Source organism: Oncorhynchus gorbuscha, linkage group LG18, assembly GCF_021184085.1.
Source record: "Oncorhynchus gorbuscha isolate QuinsamMale2020 ecotype Even-year linkage group LG18, OgorEven_v1.0, whole genome shotgun sequence".
Lineage (NCBI taxonomy): Eukaryota > Metazoa > Chordata > Actinopteri > Salmoniformes > Salmonidae > Oncorhynchus > Oncorhynchus gorbuscha.
In genome coordinates, this window is record NC_060190.1 from 49,912,650 (window position 1) to 49,928,892 (window position 16,243).

Sequence of the window (16,243 nt, forward strand, 5' to 3'; positions counted from 1 at the left end):
AGACATGGAATCCTGAGAGAAAGTCAACCAAAGCTTTAGTTTCTAGACTATAATTTTATAGATGTATGTTGAAAACCTTTTTGGGAGATGCAATGGATCATTGGGGATCATTCAATATTCCCTTTCTTTTGATTTTTAGTGAAATCACCCCGTGTGAAGAGTCAACTCATTTAATTAGTTCAATCTGTAACTAAATTGTTTTATTTATTTATATTGGAAGGAAATAATTTGCAATTATGTCTACTTATGATAAGGTCAAATGTGTATGTTTCTGTCTCCATATGACATGGTAAATATATACAACGCAAAAAACATCTACATTTAAATGGTATTCATATTCATTTGCATATAATTTCATTAATTCTCATATATTCCCGTTAATTCCCATCTATTCCCGTTAATTCCCACGGAAAGTTTACACCTCTGAATTATTCCCCAAAATGTGCAACCTTAACTGTAGCTAACACTTTATGTATTTCTTGTTACATCTCCAACCTGGTACAACCCCAACTTCAATAGGAAAACCAGTCAGTTAGCAAACAACAGGAAACAGCATTTGGCCCCTGCCTGCCATTGTGAAAACCCTGAGTGTAATCCAGCACTAACACCTATAGTGGCTTTAGCGTTGGTTTTTTGTGTTGTATATATTTACCATGTCATATGGAGACAGAAACATAAACATTTTGGGTAAATGGCATCTTGAGTGAAACAGATGACCCAAGATCAATACCTAGTCAGTCCACTTGACATTGGTGAAAACAGGTCACATTGGTGCCTTGACCTGAGTCACATAGTTGATATCTAGCCTATCAGTTGCTGAGGTCAAATTATAGTTGATGTAATTCTGTGAATGCCTAAGTTTTAGCTCACTTTCAAGGTGTTGGAAAGTACAGGTGACCTGGGCTCAATACCATTTCCCCTGTGCTAGTGTCTATGATCTCTACTAGTGTACTATAAGGATATTAGAATATCATCCTAATCCTGTATTGTTTATGTGTACTTCTGAATGAGCATGGTGATGACCAATCCAGTTATTTAAGGATGTGTTGGTGAAAGGGTTATCTGAAAGTCCACTTCAGATGCAATGAAGAATCCAGTCTATAACCATCCCAACTCTTCGCTCCATGGGTGTTATTGGCAGGGATAGATCAAATCACTTCCGTGCTTATCGGACAGAGACCGTTCATGGAGAAAATATAAACATTAATTTATAAACAGAGAGAAGCAGGAGGGGGCTCTCACGCACACGTGCTCACGTCATCTCTGGTGGACCCGCCTTGTGATTTCCTATTCCAGGATGTGGTTTATACAGTAGATGCGCATGTAGCGGCTCGCATGGTTCTTCTGAATGGAACAATGTGACGGTCGGAAAGTGACAGCCTTAACCACTCGGGGTTAACGATTAAACCTGGTACGGGCCGTTACCGTACATAAGGCATGCACACCTGCGCCCACACAGGCTGCAGCACACATTATAACCGAGTGCAGGATATGAGACAACCGTTGTGTGGCGTTCAGCTGTGCCCTCTGTTCTGCTTCTGTTTTGAGTTCTCTCGTCTCCTCTGTGGATCTACGCGGTTTAGGTAAAGAACTGTCTGTTATACCTGATGTGCTGGTACCGATCCAGACCGATTGGATGCTGACCATAGACTATTTTCATGTTTTATTACTCACTGCACCCCCCCCCCCTCTCCCCTCTCTCTCTCTCTGTGTGAATAAATGTTTATTATCGGTAAGGGAATATGTTTTGTTGTTGTCATGGCCACTTCAGAGAATATTTCCTGCCTCATGTTAGCGTTATGTTATGGCTAGTTTATCTGTCAAGCCAGTTGCGTGAACTATTTCATTAGACATAACTAGGCTGGCTTCACTTTGAGAGAAAAAAATCCACATGATCTGTCATTTAATACAGCGATCGTGTTGGAATTATTACTAAAACCGGAGGATTCCCCCTATTCAGCTACGACCAAGCTTGTACTAATTTACGCCTTTGCCATGTTGGGCTGCGGGGTATTGGTCTTGACTACTAAACAGAGCAAATGATTGTTCCCGGACCAGGGGGGAAACCAAATGCGCACTGACGTTTCAGCGTATCCTCTACGGATGTCATAACATGCTGGGAGAGAATCAGCGTTAGAGGATGTACACCTTGATTGAAGGCAAATTATTTATAGCCGGTCAGAGGAAATTACATGTTTGGCGCTATATCCTGTATATATATATATCCATTTGTAAACGTTCCAATAGGCAACCCCTCTTCACAACGCCAAACAAGAGTGTAAAGCGTGGAGAGGTGTTGGCACAAAACACCGCTTTTAACGGTTAGCCGAACCTTAGTAAACTCATCTTGAAGTAGACAGCTTCAAGTAAATGCTGATTTAGGTGGGCTAGAGCCTCAGTGTTTAATGGTTCTGTTCATCCATAGATCATGATCATGTCAAGAAATGATGCCGCTGTGGAATTAGGTAACAATGTAGGCCTATTGATATGGATATCACCCGTTTGAGGATAACATAGGAAAACAGCTTAAAATTTTATTTTTAAATATCTCACCAGTGCCCACCAAATACATTCAGTATTGCCATGTCCATTCCATTGGACATTTGCGCGCAATAATGCTATTTAAAGGCAAATGGCTACAAAAGCCAATAAAACTAGTTTGAATAAATGTTGTAAAGCTAATATTTCATGTGAAAGAGACAGAACATGTAGCCTATGCATGAACGTTATTCATCATCTCTTCTCTTTCAGGAGAACCGTGGCCAGAGCGCTGGAGGATAAGTACTTTTCCGCAGTTCAGTAACCCAATCCGTGCTGCAGATCTTTAAATACTCTTCATACAATAACCACGTGGTGTAAGGTGAGACCTTCCCAGCCCCGGACACCGACTGGCGCGAGCTAGTCTGAGAGAACTGTCAGAGTGCGTGCAGGACTGGACTGCGTTCTTGGATGACTTTCCGAAAATAACAACTGGACCTAGGCTACTTCATTTACCTTTTAAGACCAACTTTTCAATACACTTTGGCTACCAGACGTTATTGACCAGATTATGCTATCAGGTAACATTGACCAGATAACAATTTGTTTGTTTCTTTGTTTTTGATATCTTTTTGGAAAATATATGTTTCATTCTTCTATCCATCTGCCTACCTTGAGCACGCAGTGAATGGAGAACATACTCGAGCTTCTCCCGAAGCACCGGCAAGAGGGTACGCACGCCTGGGGGAGAACGGCGACTCACACCTGCCTTTGCAGACGCAAGAGTAGCCTAGTTGCGTCCTTGAATCGTTTTTTTATTACCACATAATTTCGCGTGCGTGACCACACCTGAGTGCCACTCACCAGCATTTTTTAATGGGATAAATTATGTTGTGAGATCAGGTTATTAAAAACCGATCAAGGGAAATCTAAACTCAATTAAACATCCCACACCTTTTGGCCATAGCCTATATTTCTCATTCAGTCTACTGTCCCCAAAAGCTTCCGCATGGTACTTTGGTCGAAAGATCAAGACAAACCGTTGGACACTGACATGTCATCGGGGGCGATAGAGATGAAGAAGGAAGTGGTGCCACCAGCATACCTCCACTCCAACGGCTCCGTTCACCCAGCCATCCTCACCGAGGACCCGGGGGAGGTGAGACCTGAGGAGAGGGGCGAGTACGAGCTCACGGAGGTGACATCCGTCGAGGACAGGTCTGGTGAACCAGGAGATGAGGACCGGGAGATAGTGGTGATAGACTGTAGGGCGAATGCCAAGGGCCAGCGCGAGGAGGACGCTCTCCTGGAGAACGCCAGCCAGAGCAATGAGAGTGACGACATAAGCACTGACCAGAGCCCAGAGCCACCGGCGCCATTGAAGGAGACCTCCTTCTCTATTGGCCTCCAGGTGGTCTTACCGTTCCTGCTGGCCGGGTTCGGGACAGTGGCGGCGGGTATGGTGCTGGACATCGTTCAGGTGAGGAGAGACTATTTTGATGTTTATTGCTAATCGGGACGCTTGGGACAACCTAATTCCAACGTCACCCCATTGAAGAAGACATTTTAAACGGTTAAGGTAATGGTTAGGGTTAGGGTTAGCGTTTAGGGTAGGGTTGTCCCTAGAATTCTGATTAGTGTCTACCCTGTTTTGATTCACACCAATTGATTTCTGATGTGACAGGTCACATGGTCAGATAAAAACTCCTACAGATTCAGTCTGCAGTATGGACTAAGAAACAGAATGTTGAGACATAGTTCTTTTCCACCTGTAGGCTATAGACAACACTATTCCCTGTGTCAGGAACTGTACTGTGATGTGCTTATGCTACCTCATCCACAATCTAGTAGTCACTACAGTCCCAGTCCTATTAAGACAATAAGGGCCCAGTGTTCAGCCTATTGCTACAGTCGTGTTGTTAGTCATGCTTGTCACTGACACAAAGGGAGGGAGGAAGTGGAATAGACACTGTTGACCGTCTGATTGATTTAGTCACATGTATTATTATATTAGTATGCATAACTAAACCTAAACTAAATAGCATTGCAATGTTTGGCCTAAGCTGCTGTCATTGTGTGATGATGAGCGATGACTACTAAGGGGCTGGTCTTGGGCATGTTTCAATGAACTGCTTGGTTCGAGTCAGATTGGCCCAGCGCCCGTCAATCCCTTTCCTGCCAGCCAATGTGACAGCTCAGCTCTGATGATGGACAGAATGGGAGGTTATCGGAGACCATGGGAGTATCTACGTAACATATGACCCCTTCACCCCCCCACCTGGCACATGTTGGAACACAGTCTGTTCTTGGAAGGGGGAGGGGAGGTTGAGGAGGTAGAGAGGACAGCCGGGCCGTTTAATACAGACTTGTCTGGTGATTTTTCTGACATCTCTGTGAAGACTGTCTGAGACAGAGACTCAAACACATAGGTTTATCCTCATGGTTCTGATAAAAAATAATATCGCAGAACAGAATAGAATAACACATCGTGTGGAACAGAGGATAGCATGTGCATGCAGCTGTAAATATAGTGGTTATTTCAGCCACTGTAGCTGACTGTAACCCGAAGGAGACCAACAACAGAACCGCTGGGTTCTGAGAGCCACAGGGAAAACAATTCAACTAACTTATAATTACTCTCCTTCCCACTTTCCTGTTGACTTGCCTGGTGTAAACTGGGTGTGGGTGTTATTGCTGGTACATGTGTGTGTGAACACTTGCGTACAAGTGTGTACAGTGTAAAAATACGGTCCTGGGCGCCTGGCAGGTCATATATTTCTTTAAGGTCAGCCTCTGCTACAGATAAAGCTGGAGGTGCCTGGTTGCTGGGAGACCAAGCGCTGGCTACGACTACCCATTATGATGCCAACATGGTGTACCCCAGGAACTCTGGACAGAGAGAGAGAGAGAGAGAGAGAGAGAGGGAAGGTGGAGGGGGGGGGAGGAGAGGAGAGGGGTAAGTAGGGAGTGGAATGAACACAGAGAGAGAGAGAGAGAGGGAAGGCAGAGAGGGGGAAGGAGGGAGGGAGAAGGAGAGGAGAGGGGTAAGTAGGGAGTGGAATGAACACAGAGAGAGAGAGAGAGAGAGAGAGAGAGAGAGAGAGAGAGAGAGAGAGAGAGAGCAGAGAGGGGGAAGAGGGAGGGAGAAGGAGAGGATAGGGGTAAGTAGAGTGGAATGAACACAGAGAGAGAGAGAGAGAGAGAGAGAGAGAGAGAGAGAGAGAGAGAGAGAGAGAGGGAGTGGAATGAACACACAGAGAGAGAGGGGGAGGAGAGGAGAGGGGTAAGTAGGGAGTGGAATGAACACAGAGAGAGAGAGAGAGAGAGAGAGAGAGAGAGAGAGAGAGAGAGCAGAGAGAGGGAAGGAGGGAGGGAGGGAGAAGGAGAGAGAGAGGTAAGTAGGGAGTGGAATGAACACACAGAGAGAGAGAGGGGAGGGAGAAGGAGAGGGGTAGAGCAGAGGGGGGAATGAACACAGAGAGAGAGAGAGAGAGAGAGAGTGGAAGACAGAGAGAGAGAGAGAGAGAGAGAGAGAGAGAGAGAGGGCAGAGAGGGGGAAGGAGGGAGGGAGAAGGAGAGAGAGGGGTAAGTAGGGAGTGGAATGAACACAGAGAGAGAGAGAGAGAGAGAGAGAGAGAGAGAGAGAGAGAGAGAGGGCAGAGAGGGGGAAGGAGGGAGGGAGAAGGAGAGGAGAGGGGTAAGTAGGGAGTGGAATGAACACAGAGAGAGAGAGAGAGAGAGAGAGAGAGAGAGAGAGAGAGAGAGAGAGAGAGAGAGAGAGGGCAGAGAGGGGGGAAGGAGGGAGGGAGAAGGAGAGGAGAGGGGTAAGTAGGGAGTGGAATGAACACAGAGAGAGAGAGAGAGAGAGAGAGAGAGAGAGAGAGAGAGAGAGAGAGAGAGAGAGGGCAGAGAGGGGGAAGGAGGGAGGGAGAAGAGAGAGAGAGGGGTAAGTAGGGAGTGGAATGAACAGAGAGAGGAGAAGGAGGGAGGAGAGAGAGAGAGAGAGAGAGGAGAGAGAGAGGGAGGAGAGAGAGAGGAGAGAGAGAGAGGGAGGAGGAGGGAGAGGGAGAGAGAAGAGAGAGAGAGAGAGAGAGAGAGAGAGAGAGAGAGAGAGAGAGACAGAGAGAGAGAGGGCAGAGGGGGGAAGGAGGGAGGGAGAAGGAGAGAGGGGTAAGTAGGGAGTGGAATGAACACAGAGAGAGAGAGAGAGAGAGAGAGAGAGAGAGAGAGAGAGAGAGAGAGAGAGAGAGAGAGAGGGCAGAGAGGGGGGAGGGGAGGGAGAAGGAGAGGAGAGGGGTAAGAGGGAGTGGAATGAACACAGAGAGAGAGAGAGAGAGAGAGAGAGAGAGAGAGAGAGAGAGAGAGGGCAGAGACAGGGAGAGGGAGGGAGAAGGAGAGGAGAGGGGTAAGTAGGGAGTGGAATGAACACAGAGAGAGAGAGAGAGAGAGGAGAGAGAGGAGAGAGAGAGGAGGGAGGGGTAAGAGGGAGTGGAAGAACAGAGAGGAAGAGAGAGAGAGAGAGAGAGAGAGAGAGAGAGAGAGAGAGAGAGAGAGAGAGAGAGAGAGAGAGAGAGAGAGGAGAGGAGAGGAGGGGGAAGGAGGGAGGGAGAAGGAGAGGAGAGGGGTAAGTAGGGAGTGGAATGAACACAGAGAGAGAGAGAGAGAAGGCAGAGAGGGGGGAAGGAGGGAGGGAGAAGGAGAGGAGAGGGGTAAGTAGGGAGTGGAATGAACACAGAGAGAGAGAGAGAGAGAGAGAGAGAGAGAGAGAGAGAGAGAGAGAGAGAGAGAGGGGAAGGAGAGAGGGGGAGGGAGAAGGAGAGGAGAGGGGTAAGTAGGGAGTGGAATGAACACAGAGAGAGAGAGAGAGGGAGGAGAGGGGAGAAGGAGGAGAGAGGGAGAAGAGGGAGGGAGAGAGAGGAGAGGGGTAAGAGGGAGTGGAATGAACACAGAGAGAGAGAGAGAGAGAGAGGGAGAGAGGGCAGAGAGGGGGAAGGAGGGAGGGAGAAGGAGAGGAGAGGGGTAAGTAGGGAGTGGAATGAGAGAGAGAGAGAGAGAGAGAGAGAGAGAGAGAGAGAGAGAGAGAGAGAGAGAGAGGGCAGAGAGGGGGAAGGAGGGAGGGAGAAGGAGAGGGGAGAGGGGGTAAGTAGGGAGTGGAAGGAATGAAGGAGAGGAGAGAGAGAGAGAGAGAGAGAGAGAGAGAGAGAGAGAGAGAGAGAGAGAGAGAGAGAGAGAGAGAGAGGGCAGAGAGGGGGAAGGAGGAGGGAGGGAGAAGGAGAGGAGAGGGGTAAGTAGGGAGTGGAATGAACACACAGAGAGAGAGAGGGGGTGGAAGGAGGGAGAGAGAAGGAGAGGAGAGAGAGGAGAGAGAGAGAGAGAGAGAGAGAGAGAGAGAGAGAGAGAGAGAGAGAGAGAGAGAGAGAGAGAGAGAGAGAGAGAGAGAGAGAGAGAGAGAGAGAGGGGGAAGGAGGGAGGGAGAAGGAGAGGAGAGGGGTAAGTAGGGAGTGGAATGAACACAGAGAGAGAGAGAGAGAGAGAGAGAGAGAGAGAGAGAGAGGGCAGAGAGGGGGAAGGAGAGAGAGAAGGAGAAAGAGAGAAGAGAGAGAGAGAGAGAGAGAGAGAGAGAGAGAGAGAGAGAGGGGCAGAGAGGAGGGAGGGCAGAGGGGGAGGAGGGAGGGAGAGAGAGAGAGAGAGAAGGCAGAGAGGGGGAAGGAGGGAGGGAGAAGGAGAGGAGAGGGGTAAGTAGGGAATGGAATGAACAGAGAGAGAGAGAGAGATAGAGAAAGAGAGAGAGGGTGAAGAGAAAGAAAGTGCCTACCTGTGAGGTGGGAGTGGTTCTAGTGTTATAACTGTTGTTATAAGGACAGATTACTGCCTTACTGTGGTTTAAAACCTGCACTCTCATGCCGTTAACCATGTCATGCCCTCTAATCAGGATTGCTCACTCAGGAATTGTTCAACCAGCGCTCAGGAATTGTTCACTTCAGAATTTCTCTCTCTCCTTGTCTGTCTACCTCTCTCATTTTCTAATTCGTTCATATCATGCTGATTCATCTAAACAATTGTTGATCTCAGAGTCAATAACAACAGCTGTGATGATAAAGATAAGAGAAAGTTCTATCATTCCCTACGTGAAGAGACATAATAATGACAATGTTGTCAGTATAGTGAATGGTTCTAGAAGCTTGTCTAGTAGATTCTATCATATTCTAATTCCCCTCCCTTGACACTGCTAACTGCTAACTCAGCTAATCCCCTTCTGCCCTTGCAGGAGTCATCTCTCTCTCTCTCTCTCTCTCTCTCTCTCTCTCTCTCTCTCTCTCTCTCTCTTTCTCTCTCTCTTTCTCTCTCTCTCTCTCTCTCTCTCTCTCTCTCTCTCTCTCTCTCTCTCTCTCTCTCTCTCTCTCTCTCTTCTCTCTCTCTCTCTCTCTCTCTCTCTCTCTCTCTCTCTCTCTCTCTCTCTCTCTCTCTCTCTCTCTCTCTCTCTCTCTCTCTCTCTCTCTCTCTCTCTCTCTCTCTCTCTCTCTCTCTCTCTCTCTCTCTCTCTCTCTCTCTCTCTCTCTCTCTCTCTCTCTCTCTCTCTCTCTCTCTCTCTCTCTCTCTCTCTCTCTCTCATTAATTAAGCAAGCTAGCTCTGACTCAGATGTATGGTAGATGCAAAATATCTCATCCCCTCAGTGTGTGTGTGTGTGTTGCCCCTTGTCTCAGCTTCTGGAAAGGTAATGGTTGCCCAGGGTGATGCATGTTCATGTTCTCAACAGTGTTCTCTACAATGTCTGTGTAAAATGTGACCCACCTCTTTAACTTCACTTAGATTCCCCCTTTACACACAAACACACAAACATATACACACAAACACCCTCTAGCCCAAATCCGCCAGAGTTGCCCAGGATAGACAACACAGGACAGTATGGAAAAGGAAGGGACTGATTTATAAATACACTAGATGATTGGTAATGGGCGCTGTGTTGAAGTCGAAAATGACTCCATTTTGGCACTCCCCCACCATGGCAAAAAATATTTTAGAAGCTATATGAATATATTTATTCATATCTACATTAGTTTTTGCCACATTTACAGTGGGAAGAAAAAGTATGTGAACCCCTTAGAATTACCTGGTTTTCTGCATACATTTATAATCAAATTTAATCTGATCTTCATCTAAGTCACAACAATAGACACACATTCTGCTTAAACTAATAACACACAAACAATTATAATTTTTCATGTCTTTATTGAATACACTGTGTAAACATTCACAGTGCAGGTTGGAAAAAGTATTTGAACCATTGGATTTAATAACAGGTTCACCCTCCTTTGGCAGCAATAACCTCAAATAAATGTTTTCTGTAGTTGCGGATCTTGTGAATAGCAAACTCAAATGTTGTGAGTGTTTTTTTATGGGGCAGGGCAGCTCTAACCTAAATCTCCAATCACATCTCATTGATTCGACTCCAGGTTAGTTGACACCTGACTCCAATTAGCTTTTGGAGAAGTCATTATCCTAGGGGTTCACATAATTTTTCCAACCTACACTTTTTCCAACCTGAATGTTTAAATTATGTATTCAATATAGACCAGAAAAATACAATCATTTGTGTTATTCGTTTAAGCACACTGTGTTTGTCTATTGCTCTGACTTAGATGAAGTTCAGAACAAATTTTATGTCAAATTTAGGCAGTAATCCAGGAAATTCCAAATGGTTCACATACTTTCTCTTGCCATTGTATTTTATTACAGACACCTTAATGCATACATTTAAATTATATTATGTCTGCTAAACATTAAAAAAGAACATAAAAAAAACATAAACATGAAAAAAAACATTACAAATATAAAATAATTTTCCTTAAAGTATAATTTTGAGAGATTAGGAATGTTACTGTCCCCACTACAACAACAACAATACTTAAATACTTGAATAATTTAATTTAAATACTATAGAATTCCATGAATTACTATGGAGGACAGCTCCTACTGGGGAGTGCCAATATGGTCGACTCGTGGCTTTAAAGCCTTTCAATGGCCAAAATTTTGCATCAACAAACCATGGTTTATAAACGTCATTTTTCAGTACTGTCTTTCAACCCCATACCTCAAGACACAGTGTCCCAAGACTGTCTGTCAATGCCAATCCATGAGCAGTGGGCTTGCTGAAATGGCCCTCACTGAAATGGTCCTCTGAAATGGACACTTACTGTCAGTGGTAAAAATATTTGGAAGTACTTCTTAAGTACTGTAGTTTTTTGGGCTATTTGTACTTTATTTATTCATATTTTTGACAATTTTTACGTTTACTCCACTACATTCCTAAATACAATATCTACTTTTTACTCCCATACATTTTGCCTGACACTCAAAAGTACTCGTTACAATTTACACCATTTAGAACGTTTTCCACCACTGGTTACTGTAGGACATTGAGAGGACAGGTCACAGATTTGTTCTTTGTTGGATGTGATTTTTGTGTTTACATTCCTAGGTATGTCAAAGGTCAAGACTGGTGCAATGGTTGTTTTTATGTTTGTCTGGAAGGAGGGTGATGCTTCCAGTAGAAAGGGAGAACACCCCACCCCAGATAGTGTTAGACACAGTTTATTGACATTCACAGATTAAATAGTGTAAATATGTGTGGTAACTTGTTTGTCTGCTGGTTTGTGGAATTTATCCTAGCTATCTGTCTCTCATCCGTCTTTCTGTCTGCCTTACACTGTGGCATCGGATGACGTGCAGATGACCAATATAAAACAGCAAGGCGAGACGTGGGTTCAGCCTCAGTGCCTCAAAAACAGACAAACAATCTAAAAATATAGGAAACCGTAAACAGGAAAACACAATCAACACAAAGGCCTCACAACAGCCAAGCCCTTTCTGCCCAAGGGAGGCCATTTTCAGTCAACCACATCCACAGGAGCCAGTGTGAAACCAGAGTGTGGGCTTGGTCGCCTGTGGGAAACCAGAGTGTGGGCTTGGTCGCCTGTGGGAAACCAGAGTGTGGGCTTGGTCGCCTGTGGGAAACCAGAGTGTGGGCTTGGTCGCCTGTGGGAAACCAGAGTGTGGGCTTGGTCGCCTGTGGGAAACCAGAGTGTGGGCTTGGTCGCCTGTGGGAAACCAGAGTGTGGGCTTGGGAAACCAGAGTGTGGGCGCCTGTGGGAAACCAGAGTGTGGGCTTGGTCGCCTGTGGGAAACCAGAGTGTGGGCTTGGTCGCCTGTGGGAAACCAGAGTGTGGGCTTGGTCGCCTGTGGGAAACCAGAGTGTGGACTTGGTCGCCTGTGGGAAACCAGAATGTGGGCTTGGTCGCCTGTGGAACTGATTTAGCCTCATAATCTGGTAAATCCAGCTGTCTCTCTCATTTTAATCTGGAATGTTATCCAAAGAAGATAATAAAGATATAATCTCTATGGTGCTAACAGTCATTTAATTGATCTGCTAAGCTCTTGTCACACACACTATCATGAATGACAAAATGGATGTCTCTCATCACCTCCCTCCCTTCACGTGCTTTCCTTATTTCCACTAAATATTTGCTTTAAACTGACATTTTCTGCCAGATCAGAGATCATTGAGGAATGGGCACAAGGAAAGGAAGCTTGTTTAGTGAATTGAGACCGAGCCAGGTGCAGTGCAGCACCGTCCCACAACTCCCTGCTCCTCTCCAGAATGGATCATGTGATACATACAGTGGGGTCTGACATTATTGACACCCTTTTTAAAGATGAGCAAAAATGACTGTATAAAATCAATAATTCAAGCACTCAGCTATATCGTGTGTTCAAAAATATTGGTAAATTATGTTATTTTATATTAATACAGTTGCTCAGAGAAAGATATCTTATTTAACAAGAAATAGTTATTTTTAAAGCTAGGGTTCAAAATGATAGATTGTAGATTGCTTGTCTGTTTTTGAGGCACAGAGGCTGAACCCACGTCTCGCCTTGCTGTTTTATATTGGTCATCTGAACATCATCCGATGCCACAGTGTAAAAGGCAGACAGAAAGACGGATGAGAGACATATTCCTTAATTAATTGTTTTTTCTGTTTTTTTTTCTGAAAATTGCATTGTTGGTTAAGGGTTTATAAGTAAGCATTTCACTGTAAGATCTACACCTGTTGTATTCAGCATTTCACTGTAAGATCTACACCTGTTGTATTCAGCATTTCACTGTAAGATCTACACCTGTTGTATTCAGCATTTCACTATAAGATCTACACCTGTTGTATTCGGCGCGTGTGGCAAATACATTTTGATTTGAGGCCTGACATTATCTTGTAGAATTCTCTGATACAGAGCAGAATTCATGGTTCCTTATATTAAGGAAAGTCGTCCAGGTCCTGAGGCAGCAAAGCATCCCCAAACCATCATACTACCACCACTACGCTTGAATGCTGGTATGAGGGTCTTAGTGTAGAATTCAGTGTGTGGTTTTCGCCAGGCATAATAGGACCCATGACCCCTAATCCCAATTGAGATGTTGTGGCAGCACTTGAAACGAGCAGTTAATGCTTGAAAAGCCACACGTGTTGTTGAGGTAAAGCAGTTCTGCATGGAAGAGTGGGCCAAAATCCCTCCACAGCGTCGTGAGAGACTGATCAACAACTACAGGAAGCTTTTGGTTGCAGTCATTGCAGCTAAAGGTGGCACAACCAGTTATTGAGTGTAAGGGGGCAATTACTTTTTCACACAGGGGAATTTGGTGTTGCATAACTTTGTTTATTCAATAAATGAAATAAGTATCAATTTTGTTTATTTGGTAATTTAGGTTCATTTGATCTAATATTAGGTTTTGGTTGAAGATCTGATAACATTCAGTATCAAAAATATGCAAAAATAGATACAATCAGAAAGGGGGGAAGTACTTTTTCACAGCCCTCTATATGCACAGCGGTTTCATTTACCTAACTCTGCAACCTGACCCCTTGGACGGCATACCACAGCCTGTATGCCTCTGATGCATCATGATACTGACTGTCCACAGAGTTCGCAGAACTGGGGCTGGTCATTGAGGAGTGAGGGGGTTGTTGGCTGGGCTCCACTGTTCCATTGGAGATAACAACATATATCACAGCTGGAGAAGAGAGGAGAGAGAGGAGGAGAGGGTGAAAGGTGGGTCAGGAAAGGAAAAGGGGGTTTATGGAAGAGAGGCAGAGAGAGAGAGAAGTGGGTTGGGGAAGATAGAGAGATTGGGGAAAAGATTGTGGGTAGATAGGAAGGGAACGAGAGAGTGAATTGGGTTAAAGGGTAGAAATGACATGGGGGGGGGGTGCCCCTAGCCCCTAGCACTAGGGGAATCAGAGTTGGGGTGGCAGAGTGCCAGGAGGTAGGGTGGTGGGGTCCCTGCGGAGTCGGCTGCTTTAAAGAGCCCAGGCTGCTGACAGACAGAGAGCAGCAGTGTTAACCTCCCACTGGGCACAGACAGTTCAACATCTATTTTGGATTTACAAAATAGATGTTCAACTAACATGAATTCAATGTGAAATCAACCAAAAATGGCACCGTGTCATTGGATTTAGGTTAAAAGTTGGTTGAAAAACAGATGAAATTCCCTTAGGTTGATGACATTTGGCAAATTCAATCAATGTTCACATCAAATTATTTTGTTAATAAATACGTGGAAACGACATTGATTCAACCAGTTTTTGCCCAGTAGGCAGGACAACATCATCTAGGTATTATTCCTCTTCTCTTTTCTCCTCTCCATTCTCTCTTCTTCTCTCCTCTCCTCCTCTCCATTCTCTCTTCTCTTCTTCTCTCCTCTCCTTTTCTCCTCTCCATTCTCTCTTCTCTTCTTCTCTCCTCTCCCCTTTTCTCCTCTCCATTCTCTCTTCTCTTCTTCTCTCCTCTCCTCTTTTCTCCTCTCCATTCTCTCTTCTCTTCTTCTCTCCTCTCCTATTTTCTCCTCTCCATTCTCTCTTCTCTTCTTCTCTCCTCTTCTCTCCTCTCCTCTCATTTCTCTCTTCTCTTCTTCTCTCCTCTTTTCTTTTCTCCTCTCCATTCTCTCTTCTCTTCTTCTTCCCTCTCCTCTCTCTCATCTTTTCTCCTCTCCATTCTCTCTTCTCTCCTCTTCTCCATTCCCTCTTCTCTTCATCTCTCCTCTCCATTCTTTCTTCTCTTCTTCTCTCCTCTCCATTCTCTCTTCTCTTCTTCTCTCCTCTCCTCTTTTCTCCTCTCCATTCTCTCTTCTCTTCTTCTCTCCTCTCCTATTTTCTCCTCTCCATTCTCTCTTCTCTTCTTCTCTCCTCTCCTATTTTCTCCTCTCCATTCTCTCTTCTCTTCTTCTCTCCTCTTCTCTCCTCTCCTCTCCTTTCTCTCTTCTCTTCTTCTTCCCTCTCCTCTCTCTCATCTTTTCTCCTCTCCATTCTCTCTTCTCTCCTCTTCTCCATTCCCTCTTCTCTTCATCTCTCCTCCTCTCCATTCTTTCTTCTCTTCTTCTCTCCTCTCCATTCTCTCTTCTCTTCTTCTCTCCTCTCCTCCTTTCCATTCTCTCTTCTCTCCTCCTCTCCTTTCTCTGACAGCCTCTCAGTATTGATTAAGCTGTGGGCTGGCTGGGCTGAGCTGTAAGTGCTGGGGGCCAGTGGGACTGGCTCTAAATATCAGCACTTTCTCTGTTGATGGATCAATGTTCAGCCCCAACCTTATACCCCAGGCTTATACCCCCGTCCCAGCCTTCTAGGCTAACTCAGCCCATCCCTAGCTATTTACCCCAAACTCATCCTCATACCCCAGCCCCACTCTGCTTCCCATTGCACTGGGCTAATGGAGAAACACCAGAGATGTACTTCACCCCAGTCTTTTGAAAAAAAAAATATATATTTAACTAGGTAAGTCAGTTAAGAACAAATTGTTATTTACAATGACGGCCTACATCGGCCAAACTCAGACGACGCTGGGCCAATTGTGCGCTGCCCTATGGGTCTCCCAATCACAGCCGGTTGTGATGCAGCCTGGATACAAACCAGGGTGTCTGCGCCACTCGGGAGCCCAAACTCATTAGTTCAGGGACTCATAGAGACCATCTCAAGGGCTGGAAAACAGCCAAAGTGGGGGCCAAAGTGGGCCAGTAATCATCTCCAGTACCACAGTCATCCACTGAATTTCTATTTGATTCTAGAACACCTTAGCTGCGTGAGCACATGCATTTGTGTGTATGATTTATTTATTTCCACAAGCCTAAATTACCTTTCAGATTGACACTGAACAAAAATATAATGCAACATGGGACAAGTGTTGGTCCCATGTTTCAGGGTGCTGAGGAGTATTTCTGCCCTTTTGTGGGGGGAAAACTCATTCTGATTGGTAGGGCCTGGCTCCCCAGTCGGTGGGCCTGGCTGCCAAGTGGGTGGGCCTATGCCCTCCAAGGCCCACCCATAGCTGCACCACTGCCCAGTCATTTGAAATCCATAGTTTAGGGCCTCATTTATTTAATTAAATTGACTGAGTTCCTTATATGAACTGTAACTCACTAAAGTCTTTGAAAATGTTGTGTTTATATTTTGTTCAGTATGGCTGCTCTGCTCCTGGCTGACTTTGCCTCAAGTTGTTCAATGTGGAAAGGTAGGGTAATTGTGCTGAGGCAGTGAGGTAGCAGGCAGATGGAGGGTTACATTACAACACTGTGGGTTGCAAGTACTGTACGAAAGGTGATAATAAAATGTCCTCTTGTCCACTGTTGTTCCGCTGAGAGAGAGGGGCTGATGGAGGTTGAGAGAAGAGAGGGAGAGAGAAGTGGCAGAAAGAGGGTGGTGAATTGATGCAGTGTGAGGTCAA

At 45.3% G+C, this 16,243-nt stretch overlaps 1 protein-coding gene across 1 annotated transcript in view; it reads left to right on the forward strand.

Moving 5' to 3' along the window:
- Positions 1-1,318: 1,318 nt before the first annotated feature.
- The window catches only part of LOC124004231 (solute carrier family 41 member 1-like), a 36,187-nt gene continuing 21,262 nt past the window's right edge, over positions 1,319-16,243 (forward strand). The window contains exons 1-2 of the mRNA XM_046312998.1: positions 1,319-1,583; positions 2,752-3,958. Of these exons, the coding sequence (XP_046168954.1) occupies positions 3,488-3,958 (471 nt within the window). The 5' untranslated portion in view covers positions 1,319-1,583; positions 2,752-3,487. The remainder of the gene's footprint in view (positions 1,584-2,751; positions 3,959-16,243) is intronic.